General features: G+C 41.1%; 1 protein-coding gene across 2 annotated transcripts in view; it reads left to right on the top strand.

Annotated features, from left to right (window-relative positions):
• The window catches only part of NFATC3 (nuclear factor of activated T cells 3), a 143,191-nt gene that overhangs the window by 111,915 nt on the left and 11,984 nt on the right, over positions 1 to 19,292 (top strand). For both annotated transcript variants that reach the window (XM_048870730.2, XM_048870729.2), the window contains exon 9: positions 6,795 to 7,847. In XM_048870730.2, the coding sequence (XP_048726687.2) occupies positions 6,795 to 7,847 (1,053 nt within the window). The remainder of the gene's footprint in view (positions 1 to 6,794; positions 7,848 to 19,292) is intronic.

The following is a 19,292-nucleotide window of genomic DNA, read 5'->3' as shown; positions in this document are numbered from 1 at the left end:
TTTGAGCTTCACCTCTTTCTTCTTGGAACATCTGCTCCATGATCTACATGGCCAATGAGGGCTGGTTAGCCATGGATATCAACACCAAATCATGAGAAGGCCTAGTAGAGATAGTAACAGTGCTGCCCTTTAAATCTAGCTCCCAGCATCTCACCACCCACGTTAAAAGCACTGAAGACCGCCTCATCAGACGTTCTGTCTGACAGATTTGAATGCTTAGGGGACAGTGGTGTTGAAAAGCCTATTACTCAGTTGACCTAAAGGCCATTCTTCCTCCTTTCCTCAGGAATTTTGTAGGAACTTCACATACAGGACCCATTCAATTCAAAATACCATATCCCCTCGATTCTTTGTCTTTTTTTTTTTTTAAGTTGTCTTGAAAGTATTGGATGTACCTAAAAATCATTCCTTTGCAATAATGGGGAAAAGTTGCTAAAATATCTTAACTGTTACTTAATTGAAAGAGCCTTTGTCTATTTGACTAATTTACAGCATGATATATATCTAATATGTTAAGTAGTATTTCATAATTATCCATTCTTCCTCTCCCAAACTTCCACATAAATTCTCACCCCACACCCTTTCCATGTCTGGCAATCTGTACTGTGGGCATTTAACCTGCTGATTGAAGGCAGAGCAACAGCTGGGACCACAACTGATAGATCAAGGGTCTCCTTTTGGTACCAGAGACTTTCAGGGTAGAATTACCAAAAAAATATGAATTTGACTAATTGGAGACTCCTAAAATAGGTTTTAAAGTCTTTCTCTCCCCCCCACCCCACCCCCCAAAAAAAGGCAAATGCCGCTCACGTCTTAGAATCATAGAATATCAGGGTTGGAAGGGACCCCAGAAGGTCATCTAGTCCAACCCCCTGCTCAAAGCAGGACCAATTCCCAGTTAAATCATCCCAGCCAGGGCTTTGTCAAGCCTGACCTTAAAAACCTCTAAGGAAGGAGATTCTACCACCTCCCTAGGTAACGCATTCCAGTGTTTCACCACCCTCTTAGTGAAAAAGTTTTTCCTAATATCCAATCTAAACCTCCCCCACTGCAACTTGAGACCATTACTCCTCGTTCTGTCATCTGCTACCATTGAGAACAGTCTAGAGCCATCCTCTTTGGAACCCCCTTTCAGGTAGTTGAAAGCAGCTATCAAATCCCCCTTCATTCTTCTCTTCTGCAGGCTAAACAATCCCAGCTCCCTCAGCCTCTCCTCATAACTCATGTGTTCCAGTCCCCTAATCATTTTTGTTGCCCTTTGCTGGACTCTCTCCAATTTATCCACATCCTTCTTGAAGTGTGGGGCCCAAAACTGGACACAGTACTCCAGATGAGGCCTCACCAATGTCGAATAGAGGGGAACGATCACGTCCCTCGATCTGCTCGCTATGCCCCTACCTATACATCCCAAAATGCCATTGGCCTTCTTGGCAACAAGGGCACACTGCTGACTCATATCCAGCTTCTCGTCCACTGTCACCCCTAGGTCCTTTTCCGCAGAACTGCTGCCTAGCCATTCGGTCCCTAGTCTGTAGCTGTGCATTGGGTTCTTCCGTCCTAAGTGCAGGACCCTGCACTTATCCTTATTGAACCTCATCAGATTTCTTTTGGCCCAATCCTCCAATTTGTCTAGGTCTTTCTGTCTTACTCTTTTTATTCAGGAGCTTTAGGACTGGACTGTCCCACCTGCAGACAGGAACTTACAGCTTCTAAAAAGCATGTCTCGGATCTCCTTGTAGCACTGCAGGCATGAATCTAATCCATTGGACTGGCATGAAGGCAGGGTCCATGTTGAGCCAGGGAATTAGGTCACAGAGGTGGCACACAGGAGATCTCACAAGCAGATCCCATAAAGGTACCTTGCAGGGGCAGGTGGAGCAGTAGCAACTGCCACTACCATCACTGCTGCAGCTGATTGAGGAGAGGCTGCTACATAGCAATTTCAGCAGATGTGCTGTTTAATTCCTGAGACACTTACCCTGAGACACTTACACCTTGAACTGTCTGCACCAGGGCTTAGGTGACCATGCAGCTTCTCCCTTAGGAATCCACTGGGGCCACCACTCCCTCAATAGAGGGGTGCTCCTTGCAGTAATGAAGTGACTCTACTTAAGTCTGGGCAGACAGACATCTTGTATGCCCATGGAGCCACCTTCTACAAAGAAAATGGTAGAGGAGTATCCCTTCCTCACTTTTTAAAGCTCCATCTTCCTGGGGCAAAGTTCAGTAGGACCCTTCTAAAGATCCCTCCACCTCAAGAATAGACTGGAGATATTACCTAACCATAATTCCTCTCCTCCTGCCCCAATTTTTTTTCATACGGTGAAAACCAGTAGCTTGAATTTGCATGCTTTTAAAAAAAATGATCTTCCCTTTATCCCTGCAAGTTTCAAATGCTCCTCTTTTTCAGACTCTGGCCCAGAATCTCCCTGCTAAGCAAAGAGAAAGGTGCATCTCCAGTATGGTGGCTTGTTTGTTTGTTTTTTGTTTGTTTGTTTTGTTTTTTTTAAAGAAACACATGCCATACCTCTAAGGGCCATAAGGTTTTAAAAAAAAAAAAAGCGCTAACAGAGTAAAGAATAAGAGAAATTCTCTCTCTTCTTCATCCAGCTCAATTTCCCTGAAGGAAGAGGAATTATCTGGCTCGGCCCAAATAGAAATTAGCAAATATTTGATCACATGTTATGGATGTTGCTAACCGAATTGGAAATGGTCCCTGAGACACTCCAGAAGCCACTAATCTCATGGAAACCAAAGTGAGCCTCTCAGAAATATTTTCCAGCAAAATTTAAAGAAAGACTTGTTCCATTACATCACAGGGAGGGAGGCCTCAGAAATTTTGTCTACGTATGGGAGATATCTACCTCAGCAAGTGGATACTGTAGACTGCTTTACAGGGTTTTGCCATCCACATGACCAAATTCCTCAGAGATAAGTTCACAGTCTCTCCCAGATCAAAGAACCCAGTCAAACACCAGAAGGTAGAAGAAGCAACATCTTCTCAGCATTGGAGTCATAGGGCCAGTACTTATAAGGCAGAGTTTATGGCATGTTCTTGATATTCTTTGTGGTCTCGAAGAATGGGGACACAAGCCGTTTTAGAGTCATTGGGTGATGTGAAATCTATCAGGTCTCAGAGCTGTGACTTAGAAGTTTCAGACTAAAAACACTATCACCCCAGAATTTTGTCACTTAAGTGGGCCTCAAGGAACAGCCTGGTACAGGCACTGAAAACATTTACTCTTCTGTTACAGAAGGAAGTATTTTTAGTTCAGGCCTCTCCCACTGCGCTAGTGACTGCTTCACAAGTCCTCACAAAAATTCTGGTTGTCTTTAGTGTCCATTTTCAGAGAAGGAGAGCTTACTCATTTGTCCCTGCTTACAGTGATCATCTCATCAGATCATCATCCCATCAGGTGGTGCTTGAGGATCTAGAAGAAACTGTAACCTGCTTACAAGTTTTTACCAGGTTTCTGGTGATCAGAGTGAAGAATCATCTCCAACTTCTGCATGTAGGAGTGATCCTGGATGCTGAGGAGAGATCACAGTAGATATTCCCATTAATTCACCAAGTATTGTCTGGTCATGAGACATCCCTGAAAATTTAAATGCTATTCCTCAGCCAAATTTCATGTGTGGGCACTCTGCAATGAGTCAGATTTCATATGAGGATGCTCTCAAAACTCCATACCAGGAAGAAATTGCAACCAGTCAGAATCTTACCTCTGTTCTAAAGTCAGTCACTTCCTTTCTCAAGTGGTGGACTCATCCTTTGAAATTCAAATGGGTATCTGATGTCAGAGCCAGGGAGACTCATGATCACTGCTGATGCCAGTCTTCATAGATGGGGTGCACACCAAACCAGAGTGGCTATGGGGACATGGACCAATTTGGGAGAAGAATATAAACTGACTATAGATAAGGGCCATAAGCATCATGTACTGTTCCTTGCAGACAACACCAACTGCACTGTGCACTGCACAAGGAATCCATATATTTTCTGACTTGGTTAGAGCATGATCTCTCCTCTCATACCCATCCACATAAAGGGAAGGGAGAGCACAGGAGTAGACTGGCTGAGCAGGAGGGACCTGGGAGAATGGAGTATGAATCCTTCAGGGTTTCAGGAGGTGTCAGATTCAGGGTTCCAATCATAGATCTCTTCACCTTGAGGGAAAATAGGCAGTGAAGTTCTTTGTGAGCAGATGAGAACCTGAAAAGAAAGCAGTTGATCTCCTATTTCAAAGGTCTCAAGGCATCCTTTATGCCTCTCCTCTCATATTTTTTAAAAGGACCGTAAAATTATCCTAAAAGAATGGCCCATAGTAATCCTGATAGGCCCATATTGGCCATGCAGACCACCGTAGTTCTCTGACTTAGATTGCAAATGGAACACCCTCTGAAATTATCAGCCTGGAAAGAAATTCTGAGCCAGAGACGAATCCACTGTTCAGATCCAGCTCTGCTAAAACTTAACATGCAAGATGGAAAGGGAGAATTCTCAGAGTTCAGGATACTTTTTTGGTAGGAAACAGGTCTCTATCAGAGCAAGTGTTTTGAATTATAAGGAATCGACAGAGATTTCTAATTATCACCATGTCGAAAGGTACCTTAGAGTAGATAAATGTGGTAGTCCTCCAGTATTACATAGGTTTCCTTCCTGGAGCTTGAATTTAGTGCTAGGAGACTTAAAGCAACCATTTGAATCACTACACTCTGTTTTGGCCTACTTTCTCAGAAGCAGTCACCTTGGTTAGGAGAGTATCAGAAGTGGGAGCATTGTCTATGAAGCCAGATCTATATATTCCATAAGAACGGAGTGATTCTTATGATAGAGCCATCATTTAGTCCAAAAAGTAACATTAATTTTGCACAGGTTGCCAGTGACTTTGACTTTCCTGCTCTAATCCTAAACATCCCAAGGAGATTGCAGTTTTATTTCAATCAGTATGACGTTTAACCTTTATCTCAAGGACATGGAACCTTATCAGAGGTCCACAGTATTTTTTATCTTATGTCACTCTTGAATGAAAGGAAGAACATCACTAAATCCTCCATTGCAAAATGGATTAAAGCATATACTGCAGAAGTCTATAGAGCATATGGGCTGAAAATAGAGTCTGCTTTCTGTGGGGTTTAACAACCTCTTGGGCAAAAAGGCCTAGTGGTTCATGTGAAGAAACCTGTAAGACATTTGTATGGATATCAGTGTACACATTAACAAAGTACTACAAGGTTGATGTCCAGTCTTCCTCTGATGCAGCCTTTGGAAGAAGGCTACTTTAGAAAGAAGGTACTGCCCCAGCAGTAATCCAGAATCAGTCCTCATATACATAGTTTGAATCCTCCTCCCAAACTAGGGATAAATACTTCTTTGCACATCTCAGGGCTATAGCCACAGGTGGACCTGGAATAGGCCATGACACCACTCAGTTAGCATCCAAGCCCACCTGAATATGTGAACCCCCTCTAACTTCTGTAACAGCAGCAGCTGTGGTAGATTGCTCCAAGGCCCAGGCAAGGACAATGAGAGCCACCTCCCTCCCATCATCTGTTCTAGATCAATCAGTAACGGCCTCCCCCACCCAATAGAGAGGCCGGGGCACACTGCTAGAGAGAATTTGGCTGCCCTACAGAGACCTATATGGGTTCCTGACAGTCCCCACACATGGGGAGCTGTGCAGCTGAGGCAGCAGGGGTTAGAGTAGGACATAGAAGAACAGGGGCTGCTGTTTCTATGGTATTGAGAACAGCACATTACATAGCAGGTGATGGGGGCTGGATAGCTGGGATAGGAAATGGGGCCCATCCAAACTTCCATTCCTACCTAGCTACTCCTCTGCTGCATTCCACTGTACAGACTCTCAGACTGGAGAGGGGAGGTAAATGGAAAACTTTCCTTCTTACCTGTGAATTTGCTGTATTATACACTCCAACTCTCATATTCTGGAATACCCAGAAATGGTTTACTTCAGAACTGAAGTAGTTGGATCTCGCCTCTGGTTTCCAAGGTTAAAAGGGAAAATACATGTTTGCATAAAAAAAATCTGTATATTTCCTAAGGCTCTGTTACAAGATTTGTTTGTTAATGTTTGGTGGCATTAATTTATTTAGTTAGTATTTTTCAGCTTTGCAGTATGTCATTATGGTGTATAATTGACAGTATAATTGGCTCTACAGTAGGGGATCTTCTGACACAGTTAAATCACACCCTAGCCAACATAGCTGTGCTGGCAAAACTTTTACTTTTAGATCTGCAGAGGTATAATTTGGAGCCTCTGGTAATTAGTTTCATAACTCTTTCCCCCTGTATGTGGGGATTGGTGCTGAACTTCTTGTCAGAACCTTGTCAGTGAAGCTCACTGGTTGGCCCCTTTATTAACTCAAGTCTACTGAGCTTAGTCCCCTGGCCAGTAATAGTACAGTAACCCCCCTCTCCCCCCTCCAAGCCAATACAAAGCATAGGGCAATAGTTCAGGAGAGGGAGAAAGCTGGGGGTTACTGATGAGGAAAGAGGGAGCTGAAGGAAAACACTGAGTAGATAAGAAAAGGGAAAATGATTCAGGTATAGAGGCCAGCATGACAGGAAGCACAAATTCAAGAATGGAAGAGAGAAATTAAGAGTGAGACAAAAGAAATGGTAACAGGTGGGGAAAACAAGTTGAGTATATAAGAAACACAACAGTAGTGGCATGACATTTACACATAAGTGCTATGTAATTAGTTTGTACTGAGTCACATTATAGTGAAATAGAATTGTAAGTTATAATTTTGATTTTTATTCATTTTTCTAGTTTTAATGAAACAAGAGCACAGAGATGAAATGGATTTGTCTGCCGTTCCATCTTTGTCCCTGCCTCATACTGGCAGTGTTCAGGGCCTGCAATCCATCCGAACTCAACTGTCTTCATCAGATCCAGGGCACCCGCATGACAGTTTACTGTCTACATCACCCAGGAGCCTTGTGTGCCCAGTTCAGCAACCGTATACATCCATGGTGACATCAGCAGTATCTCATTTGTCTCATATACAAGGTAGAAACATCAGTCCAGGTGATGAGTGTCATGTTTTGCCTCCTGTGGTTCACCAGTCTTTCCAAGTAACATCTACACCTCCTGTGAGGCCTTCCTACCAGCCTATGCAATCTAATGTTATGTACAATGGACAACCTGGTCTTCCCATGAACTCTGCCTCCAGCCAAGGATTTGACACTATTTCATTTCAACAAGATGCAGCTGTACCTCATTTGATAAATCTTAGCTGCCCACCTCTGCCACCAATGCAGTACCATTCTTCAAATCCTGGCTCAGTGACAACTTCATGTACAGTAGGACATCCTTTGGCACTTCCAGCTCATTCAGGACAATCATCACCTCATCTGCAATCAATGGGATACCACTGTCCAAATACTGGGCAGGGTTCTATCTCTTCTGCTATGAATCAATCCCTTGGGCAACCTTCCCCTCAGTTGCAGCAAGTCACATACCATTCTGCAAACCCAGGGTCTGCTTCATCACCACCCCCAACAGCTTCCCATCCTTTGGTCCATTCGCCACTGTCGGGGCCAGCTTCTCCTCAGCTACAACCTATGCCATACCAGTCTCCGAGTTCAGGACCTGCCTCATCCCCTCCCCCAACAGCTATAAGTCATTCGGGACAACACTCCCCTCAAGAACATAGTCCTGGATTGGGAGGTCTTCATGCAGCTTCATCTTTAGTACATCATAGTGTATGTGAATCATCTCCATTTTCATCAGATGGGGTAGCTGTTAACATTAAACCAGAACCTGAGGATCGAGAGTTGAATTTTCAAACAATTGGATTGCAAGACATCACACTAGATGATGGTAAGTGGATATAACTTTTGATGGCTGGGATTTTGTAAGATACTAGTGACATTAGAAACCTCACTGGAGCAATAACATAAGCAAGATATTATCAGAAGAACAGTTTCTTTTGCTGGCATAGCTTCCATCCACAAAACTTGCAATCACATTTTTGTCGTGTCTCTCCCCCCCCCCCCCGTGCTTGTTGTATATGTACTGCACATTAGGTGTAATTCTTATAATTAGAGGAACTAAGTGCTCTTCCTTTGATTTGCACCCACAATTTGTTTTATGGGTACAAAATAAGGGATTAGGCCTAATCCCTTCTAAAAATTTACCCCTTACCATTTAGGAACTTTATACATTCTTCCCTTCTACATGAGGAATTAATTTTAAAACACTTCTATTTGGAACTTGTTCATTAGATATTACTGTCTCTTTTGTTATATAACTGAGTTACTTAAATGTAATTTGGAGCCTTTGAAGAATAATTTTAAATTCACACCCTGGAAGAATACAATTCTAACCCTTAGTGGTGTCAACACTTTATTTGTGCTCCATATGCAATAGGCTAGATGCTGAGTGAAATCAAACATATAGGCCTGTTTAATATAATTTGCTAAGTATGTGGCAGTCATTTACAGTGTGATACAGACTAGGTAAAAATGCCCCAGTTTAGAAGGACAAACCTAATGCCCAGACCAGTTCTGTTGGAAACTAAAATGTTATCTACATTCAGTACTACCTTGAAATCTGATAGACATTTGAGCTTGGGCTAGAGCCCAGGTTCTGGGACTCCGTTAGATGGGGAAGGTCCCATAGCTTGGGCTCCAGCCTGAACCCAAATGTCTATGCTGCAATTTTATAGCCGTGCATCCCAGCCCAAGTCAGCTGACACAGGCCAGTTGTGGGTGTAGAAATACCCTCAAAGGCTAGAAGCTTTTTTAAATGAAAGCTTAAATTCTACAAAAATTGATTGGTAAACCCACCACTTGCCATGGAACATCTACTACACACCACCTGGAAAGGGGTGCATGGATTTGACAAGCCTAGCAGTAGAACCTAGTTAATCTAATAATTAATCCAGACAAAAACAGTGTGCTCCACATCTCAAAGATTTAATAGATTGTAATGGTGAAGTCGGCCTTAACTCTTAACTACTGTTTATAAACTATAAACCGTATATGTAGATGATACTTAACTGTTACTAATTATAACTGCCCAATTATCTAACCATCTTAATTCATCAGCTAATAATTTTCAAGAATTGTTAGGTTGCAAGCTGCCTCCAAGTAATTCATGACAATCAGTGAGTCTACTACGTATAGTATTTGGCATTTGTGTAACTTTTTAGTTTTAAAAAACATTAAAGTACTAAAACTATGGTTATGTAATGTATTTCTTATTGCCTAGAAAACAGTTCTCTAACAGATTGCTCTTAAAGAGACTTCTTAGAGACACTAGATTCTTCAAATTCCTTTAAAAAAAATTAGTACTAGTGAAAGGTTCGAGGAATTAGATCCACAGTTTGCCTCTTGAACAGCAAAAGTCCAACGTTTAGGCACTATTGACATTCTCAAAACTCTTGCTCAGTTGCTGTCTAACTCTGTAGGTACCTACATTTCCATTGGTAGGTTTGAGCAAAGCTACCTATGTCCTGATGCTATTCCACCACAAACAGCAACAGTGACTTTTATGTTAATTTACTAATTTGCCATTATATTTCAAGCTCAAATGTTTAGGTTTTCTGTTCCATAAAGCATGACTTGTTTTGCACTACAATTTGCTGTGCTGTTTCAGTTGAAGAAAACAGAATTTTAACTAGCTACAAAGTTGAACCTCCGTGAAAACAAGGGCTTCTGACATGGTTTGTGAAAAAGTTTAGTTCAAAAATACACAACTGTTAGGAAAATTGCATGTTGCATCTGTCTGACACAAGCACGCATCAAGTTCATTCTTTGAAATATGCAGTTACTGAAATTAACATAATAAATTCATATAAGAACTTTCCAAGGGTACAACTGACCTCATCTCCAGACATCAAGAAGTCTAGGTTCAAGGTAACACATGGAATGAGATCAACAAGTTGGAAAAGCATTGTTTCTGGGAAAAGGGTCCTATGCCTGATTCCTGCTCTCCAATTTGTATCTGAAGCTGGTTCAGCTCTTAAGGTGGTTGTTCTAGAAGGCCTAGACTACAGAAGCCACCTTTGTCAAGTAATGTAGTCAACCAGTCAGAATATCTTCCTTACCCTCTGCCAGAAGTCAGATTGATATGTGGTGACAAAACTTGACTTTTTTGAACTTTCTTCTATGGCAAATTCACCCTGTTTTTAAATTCTATGTTCTTGCAAGTGGAAGAATCCCTGTTTAGCTGTCCGACTACAGGGGGCTACTTTAAGCATAATTGACTAAGCACGTCTGCAAAATGTTACATTTAGCCCTGGGAGACTAAGTCGCTTAGAAGAGCACGGCTTTCCTTAGGGCTTGTCTGTGTTTTAAAGTTTTGCCACTTTAACAGTGCCAGCAGTTAAAGCAGAAAAACTTCACAAGTGTAGATAGTTACACAGCTATAAAAGTACTTGTACAGATATGGTTATTCTGGTCAGGGGTATAATAAATTATACTGCTATAAGGCACCTATATACCTGCATCCATGCATGGGCTTTTACTGAAGCTGAGTTGGCCAAAAATCACACCCTTAAACTCCATAGTTATATTGGTAAAATGTCCTCTGTAGACCAGCCCTAAGTGAGAGAGATGCTCCAGAATATAGCTATTTGTGATACATTGGAAAATTTCTAAATGTCTCAAGAAGCCTTGTCATAATCTCCATTCCAAGCAGTTGAAGGGGTTGAAGATCTCTGATCTAATGGTAGAGGTCCAGGAAATTGGGCGTCATCTCCCCAAGGTGGGGTTACTTACGGTTATTTAGCATACATCACAGGCCTAGTGTCACAATCTAGGGCTGTGTGTGCTCTGATTGGCCATGCTGTGTAGTCTAAAATGTTTGCCTGTGATCACTTCAGAAGGATGTCCTCTAAGAACTGATTGCTATCCCTTGCCTTAGGGCAGGTAGACTTGGGGTGGCCTCCTCCACTTGGCTCTGTGGGATTCTTTTTTTCTCTGAAAGACAGGCCCTTTTCAAGGTGTCCAGACACTGCATGTGGGGTACTGTCTTAGTTTCTCTTTTTTCCACTTATGCCTGAGGTTCTCATGTTTCTGAATGAGAATCTGACCCCTCAGTCTTAGCATATTGGTCCCTACCACACCTCCTCCTTCAGAACTTGCTCTCTCCACTGGGACTCTCAGAACTCCCTTGCTGCCTAAAGGAAAAACTTCCCAGCTTGTATAAAGAAAGCTAAAGAAATGCAGCTAAAATGCTTCCTCTGTGGAGGAAGGCCTGAGGTTCTCTTGATTTTTCTCCAGATAATGGCAGGCCTTGTTAACTTTCAAAGGGTGAATGTTCACTCGGAAAAGTTCAATCTTCCCTTTGTTCTCTTGGTTGATAAAATAGGTTTTCAGCTGTTATATTAATGCCTTTTCATCCTCTCCCCTTCTGTCACCCCATACCACTTACATACAACTCTAAAATGGAAAGAGGTCTGTTTCCAGAAACAGTTCTTGGAGCTACTGCGGAGAATTTCAGAAAAACCCATCAACCTTGATAACTTAAGCAGACTACAAAGCTTTCATATCACATAACCATAGACAGTATAATGGCCAGTTTTGTAAGAATGGTTCAGGAGTGTTTAAGCTGAAATGAATCGTGGTGTGGCAGTGAAAATTGTGGTATTTGATATTGTAAACTAGCTCTTCTATTTCATACGCGTTTTAGATTTACAAACTAAAATGGTTGGGTTTTACAATTGTTTGGAAAAATAACTATCTATTTAAATGTCACAGATTTTGAGCACCTCACTTTAGAGTTGTAGCTTTATGCTTAGAATACTGTAGTTTCACAAAATCTGAAAACCATTAATGTTGATGAACTTGTTCTGAAAATAATTAACAAAAGGCTGCTGTTCATATTTGAACTGATTTTATAATCCCATTCATCATTTAGGGCCCCTGAAATCCAGACAATCAGTTATGCCATTTGTGAACCCGCATTCCTCTATACTGATGACTTCACACCCATCATGCTTATGCAAGCCTAAGAGGGGTGATAAATTGGGTTAACTGTTGACTTTTTCCCATATTGTGCAATTTTGCAAAAAGCTTCTATTTAAAGTATATATCCCAAAGGGTAAAAATAGTATAGAGGGCAGGAGGGGAACCACCACTTGCACGCTGTACTGTCTACAGCAGGCTTTCATGGTAGATGTGGTATCGCAGGTCGGAATCTGGCAATCTGCATTCAAATTATGTTACATATATCTCTTTGTGATCAAAAATGCATTGACTATAAGAAGGAATTTAAATGCTGAATTACGATTTTATATTATACTATTATACTACACTACTATTATAACCACTACTAACAGATCTAGAAAAAGCTTCACTTAAATTTTACCTTTTGGAAGATGTTGCCATTTCAAAGCCAACTATATTGTGTACCATCCTAAATAAGGAATGGCCCTGTGTTCCTGAGGACCAGTGTTGTTCCAGTTTTAAAAACTTATGCACATTGGCCATCTCAGAACCATTTGTCATCTGAGCTGGTGAAACTGACAGCAGGCTGAGTAAGTACAAGTGGTTCTCAAGGTCTGTCACAGGTTGACATCCTCTTCTTTCCATTGACTCAAACCATCCTTTTCTGTACACAACGTCTGAGATCCTTCAGATGATGGAGACAAAGGGAGGGAGATTGCTTGGCTGAAGACAGTAGGATTCAGCATTTGATTTAGTCTTTTCCATATACATCCATCACCCTTTGACACAGTCCCCTGTGTGCTCTTGCCCAGGACTGGTGTCCCAGTTTTTCATCTTGAAAATCTGGTCATTCTAGTTCAGAATGTTTGCAGCAGTGTGTTAAGTTGAGGTCTGCAGCTTTTCTTCATTTTTTTTTTTCATTCTGTTAACTTGTAGCAAATTATTATTAACTTTTGTGGCTTTCCAGTTTACAAGTGTGTCAAATTTTAGTTTATAAAATGTAATACTCTTTTAGATCATCTGAAACTTAAGCTATTGAGTATTTCTACTTCTGAGTGTGCATTATGTAAATTTCATTTCTTTTTGTGGATTTGGATAAGATATATAATTGTAGTTAATCATTTTTAGGAGGTTATATAAACATTGGGTTGTGTTTAGTATCAGATTATGATAACCTTTTTGCTAATGCCCTTTCACTTCCTTACGTGTTGTATCCTCATTACATAAAGATGGAAATTAGAAAATCCACATCTGTTTTCTATCAGTCATAACTAGATCTCCTCTTAAGAATTTTCTGTGCATAAAATGATGTAGCTGCTTTCTAAGATACAGTCCATATCTAGAGTTCAACTTTTTCCCCTAATTCAGTTTCCTAGAACAGTATTGTAATGAATAATTTATTGTCTTTTAGGGGATATGTTCAGTTGTGTGAATGCACTGATGATAATTCAGATCCTTTGCTCTCTGGTCTTGGGATCAATACTATTATCTAGAGAAGCTATTCACCAGCTTTCACAGGCTGAGTCTATACTAACTTTCACAGCATTGCAATAGTAATAGAAAGATCTTTTGAATGTATTGGAAAGTGAACACTCTATATATAAAAATTAAAATACAATACATAGTCAACAAATTAGTGTGTGTGTGTATATGTGTGTATATATATATATATATATATATATATATATATATATATATGTATATATATATATATATATAGTACATTTAAACTGGGCTGTTACAAAGTGTCATGAATGCTGAAGAAAAATCTAATACTTGAAAATCCTGCTTAAGAAATAAGGGAATAAAAACTGCCTCTTTTGGACTAGTGTTCCATAAACTGACTTCTGATTTTGCTAAACATACAGTAAGGCTCTGTACTTTGCAGCCCATTGGGCCTAAGCTTTGTTGCAGGACTTCAATTTCTGTTGTACACAGAGGCTGAATTTACAGTATCTTACTGTACACTGGAAAATATTCAAAAATGAGGTTCTTTACTGACTATACTGTACTAGCATTGATTTCATTTTTTTTAAATTGTGTTGGAATATTTTTTTTCATCTCCTGTGGCTGCCTAAATTGGCATACTTTGCAATAAAATGTAGTGCTATACCCTTTCCTGGTTGCTTTCTGGTAAGTACAATGGCTGTTATGAGGGGTTAGAAGTGGGGCAGCGTTAGCAGTTGGCATATGCCGGAATGAAGATGAAGGGGGAGCCTGATTTCAAATTGGGAAGCCAGTATTAGCCAGCAAGAGGTGGAGTGGGAGAGAGGCCAGATAAATGCTGTTACAATTTGTGTGTATCTCACTTTTTTGTTGTGGGTACAGGACCTTGTGTACACAGACTCTAAGGGCTTGTCTCCACAGTGCATTAGTCCACACCAAAGCAGTGTAAATTCTAGTGCGTATTAGCGCATGTTACTCACTAACTGGCCCATGTGGACCCTGTTGACGCGCACTAGGGAATTTTTAGTGCATGCCAGCAGGGTCCATATGGGCCAGTTTGTCCATGAAATGCTCATTGCTATTGTGCATTGCAATTCACACCCCTCTGGTGCAGACTTATGCACTATGTAGACAAACCCTAAGACTATATTACTCTAATTAAAAAAATATATTGTCTAGATGATGATCTAAACCTGGGGTCTCAAACTTGCGGGCCGCACGCGGCCTGTGGAGTTATTTCCTGCGGCCTGCCATAGACACCAACTCCACCGGCAGCCAAGCTCCCCTGACCCGCCGTCCCTCTGAGCACACTGCTTCCCTGTTCCTCCGCCTACCTCCCAGTGCTTCCTGCTGCCAAACAGGTGTTTGGTGGTGCTTAGGACTTTCCAGGAGGGAAGGGGGACGAGCAGGGATGTGGTGTGCTATGGGGAAGAGGTGGAGAAGAGGTGGGGCAGGGGCGGGGATTTGGGGAAGACGTTTAAATAGGGGCAGGGAGGGGGCGGAGTTGGGGTGGGGACTTTGGGGAAGAGGTTGGAATGGGTGCGGGGGAAGGGGTGGGCTGGGGTGGGGAAGGGGTGGGCTGGGGTGGGGCAGGGGTGGGTCCTCATGGAAGGGGTGAGTGGGGGTGGAGGCAGGGGGGCTTTAACTGAAGTAATTCTAAAAGTAAATGCATTTTGTCGTTTGAGGTGCATTACTGAGTGTTCATATTTTATTAAAATCCCTGTTTGCATTACAGTTTAAAAAAGTTAATACATTGACATTTAATAGCATACTATATTACTCTTCATTTTTTACTATACTTTTGTATCATTGTATGAAAAGGTTTCAGTGATTCGGCCCTCGGGCCAATATACTAGTCCTCATGAGGCCCTTGTGGTGATTTGGATTTGAGATCCCTGATCTAAACCTTGAAATTGTCAAAGGCAGTATGTCCTATATCTTTTTTTTTTAATGGTCTAATGTAACTTGTAAGACAGTCAACCAGGTCCTTCATAGTTTGCTATTACCCTGTGCCCTCTTTTGATCACAAACCAATAGAATCACAGCTGGTTGTTCCCCAGTAGAGAAGGATGTGAGTTAATTATAGCCTGGCCTGCTGCTGTAGTGAAAGTTGACACTATAGCACTTGCTGGTTGTGTGCAGTGAAAGACTAAGCTAAATATATTACACTAACTAATCTTACGTAGTTACAGAGACTCTTAGCATACCTACAGCTGTTACTGCTCTACATGTAAATGACAAGTGGAAAGCCAGTATCAGAGGAAACATGCTGTAGTCTTCCCTTAACGTTCTTGAGGATTACTGGTAATCTTAATATATCCATAAATATGATAATTCAATTAAAAAGTGTAGTTATTTAAAATAAATATATCCTGTACCAAACAAAACATATGCCACTGTATTTGCTAAAAAAAGAACTACATAGATTCATTTCAATTTACCCATGCTACACCACTGACTGTAAAATATAGAGAATGTGCAGTCAGCAAAAGTTTATGCTGCGTGGCCTGCACAGCACCTAGTGGGGGGGGAACCTGTCACAAACCACATTGTTGGATTCTGATTCACTTCACTGACTGCACTTTTACCTGGGTCTTTGTACCCAAAACAGTGTCTTCAAATGGTCTCAAATAACTTAATTTTATAATGCCTTCACTACCCTAAACAAGTATAATTGATTCTTGCCCTTCTTTTCCCCCTACCTCTGGAAGTTTAATTTACCCAGATGACTGAGTCTTTTTTTCGGTTCAATGGACGAAGGAATTTATCTCCTAATTGAGGGATAATTTGACATAAAAGCACCACCATTCTTTTAAGTGTATAGTTCAGGGGTACCTTATGCTTTTTTTAGTCTCATTTAAGGGAATAATGTCAAATTTATCTAAAATGATATGGAATATTGGAATAATAGTGGAATATTTTTGAATAAATAATTCCTTTTTGAATCCACTTATTTACAAATTATTTTAATTTATTAACACTAATTGTCAGTGAATATAATGTGAACTTAAGATAGAAAACCTATCAGAAATACGGATTTGTAGGTCAATTCAGATGATCCACTACTGTAAGTGTACATGGCTTTAATATATGCAGAACAAAGAACAAAATCCCTGCATCAGAGTACATATTCTAAAGAGCTGTTGTAACTTTGCTCACTTTGAACTTTGTGGTTCATGGTACTTGATATCACAAATCCCTAACAAGGGCACTTAATTCCAGAAAGAGCATGACAGGAAAGCCCTTATAAATATAAAATATGTATCATGTGATGAGCAATACACAGTACAGTAAAATACCTGAGAGCTCATTGCTATCAGTGATAGCTCTGCCAGGACACATTAACACCTCATAATCACAATTGTATATAAAACTAATTTCAAAGAGTGTTATCACTAAACAACTAACTCAGTTTAGCCTCCTTTCTATTGGTGGATTGTCTGAGCAGATCACAACTTCCGTATTCATTCATCATTAGTATATACTTTATGAATTGTTAACTCTTACCTCTATGGATTTATTATGCACAGTATGCTGTATTAGTCTAAAATCAGGCTGTGTTGATTGGTTGTGAGTATCAAAAAATCACATGGTATTGCTTCTGTCTCTTTTCTGAGGTGTGAGGATTTTTCTATAATCAAAGGTTTCAGAGTAGCATCTGTGTTAGTCTGTATTCGCAAAAGGAAAAGGAGTACTTGTGGCACCTTAGAGACTAACCAATTTATTTGAGCATAAGCTTTCATGAGCTACAGCTCACTTCATCGGATGCATTCAGTGGAAAATACAATGAGGAGATTTATATACACACAGAACATGAAAAAATGGGTGTTATCATACACACTGTAAGGAGAGTGATCACTTAAGATGAGCTATTATCAGCAGGAGAGCGGGGGCGAGAAGAAAACCTTTTGTAGTGATGATCAAGGTGGGCCATTTCCAGCTGTTAACAGGAACGTCTGAGGAACAGTTGGGAGGGCGGGGGGGAATAAACATGGGGAAATAGTTTTACTTTGTGTAATGACACATCCACTCCCACGCTTTATTCAAGCCAAAGTTAATTGTATCCAGTTTGCAAATTAATTCCAATTCAGCAGTCTCTCGTTGGAGTCTGTTTTTGAAATCTTTTTGTTGTAATATTGCAACCTTTAGGTCTGTAATAGAGTGACCAGAGAGATTGAAGTGTTTTCTGACTGGTTTATGAATGCTATAATTCTTGACGTCTGATTTGTGTCCATTTATTCTTTTACGTAGAGACTGTCCAGTTTGACCAGTGTACATGGCAGAGGAGCATTGCTGGCACATGATGGCATATATCACATTGGTAGATGTGCAGGTGAACGAGCCTCTGATAGTGTGGCTGATGTGATTAGGCCCTATGATGGTGTCCCCTGAATAGATATGTGGACACAGTTGGCAACAGGCTTGGTTGCAAGGATAGGTTCCTGGGTGTGTGGTTGCTGGTGAGTATTTGCTTCAAGTTGGGGGGCTGTCTGTAGGCAAGGACTTGCCTGTCTCCCAAGATTTGTGAGAGTGATGGGTTGTCCTTCAGGATAGGTTGTAGATCCTTGATGATGCGTTGGAGAGGTTTTAGTTGGGGGCTGAAGGTGACGGCTAGTGGCGTTCTGTTATTTTCTTTGTTGGGCCTGTCCTGTGTATTAGGTGACTTCTGGGTACTCTTCTGGCTCTGTCAATTTGTTTCTTCACTTCAGCAGGTGGGTATTGTAGTTGTAAGAATGCTTGATGGAGATCTTGTAGGTGTTTCTCTGTCTGAGGGGTTGGAGCAAATGCAGTTGTATCATAGAGCTTGGCTGTAGACAATGGATCGTGTGGTATGGTCTGGGTGAAAGCTGGAGGCATGTAGGTAGGAATAGCGGTCAGTAGGTTTCCGGTATAGGGTGGTGTTTATGTGACCATCGCTTATTAGCACCGTAGTGTCCAGGAAGTGGATCTCTTGTGTGGACTGGTCCAGGCTGAGGTTGATGGTGGGATGGAAATTGTTGAAATCATGGTGGAATTCCTCAAGGGCTTCTTTTCCATGGGTCCAGATGATGAAGATGTCATCAATGTGGCGCAAGTAGAGTAGGGGCATTAGGGGATGAGAGCTGAGGAAGCGTTGTTCTAAGTCAGCCATAAAAATGTTGGCATACTGTGGGGCCATGCGGGTACCCATAGCAGTGCCGCTGATTTGAAGGTATACATTGTCCCCAAATGTGAAATAGTTATGGGTGAGGACAAAGTCACAAAGTTCAGCCACCAGGTTTGCCGTGACATTATCGGGGATACTGTTCCTGATGGCTTGTAGTCCATCTTTGTGTGGAATGTTGGTGTAGAGGGCATAGTGGCCAGGATGGTGATTTCAAAGATCACTGATGGATTGTAGTTTCCTCAGGAAGTCAGTGGTGTCTCAAAGATAGCTGGAGTGCTGGTAACGTAGGGCCTGAGGAGGAAGTCTACATAGCCAGACAATCCTGCTGTCAGGGTGCCAATGCCTAAGATGATGGGGCATCCAGGATTTCCAGGTTACCCCACTGGAATTCACAGGCAGAATTAATAGTTAGGTAGTATAAGTGTTTTACGAATCTTAAACCTTTTCCTTTCTGGGCTTCCCAGGCCCTGGCTAAGGCATCACTGTTAAAGAAAATATTTTTAAATTAGGGGCTAAGGTTTATTTTCTGTCTGCTGTGTTCCTTTTGTGACTGAGATAAATTAATTGTATGTCTGTGTGCATAACCTTAGTTGCCAAGTGTAGTCTGATTGTTGTCTGAACCATTTAGTAGGTTCTGTACTAGAGTTCTGAGGTCCTCTGTCAAATTTCATAGCCCATTTAAAAAAAAAAAAAATACTTGGATGTGTATACTAAAGAATGCAAACTTAAGATTCTGTTTTCTGCAAGTTTTAATACAAGTAAATAAATCATACAAATGAT

Source organism: Caretta caretta, chromosome 12 (genome assembly GCF_965140235.1).
Source record: "Caretta caretta isolate rCarCar2 chromosome 12, rCarCar1.hap1, whole genome shotgun sequence".
Lineage (NCBI taxonomy): Eukaryota > Metazoa > Chordata > Testudines > Cheloniidae > Caretta > Caretta caretta.
The sequence above is the reverse complement of the archived record's forward strand: the minus strand, read 5'-3'. Positions and strand labels throughout refer to the sequence as shown.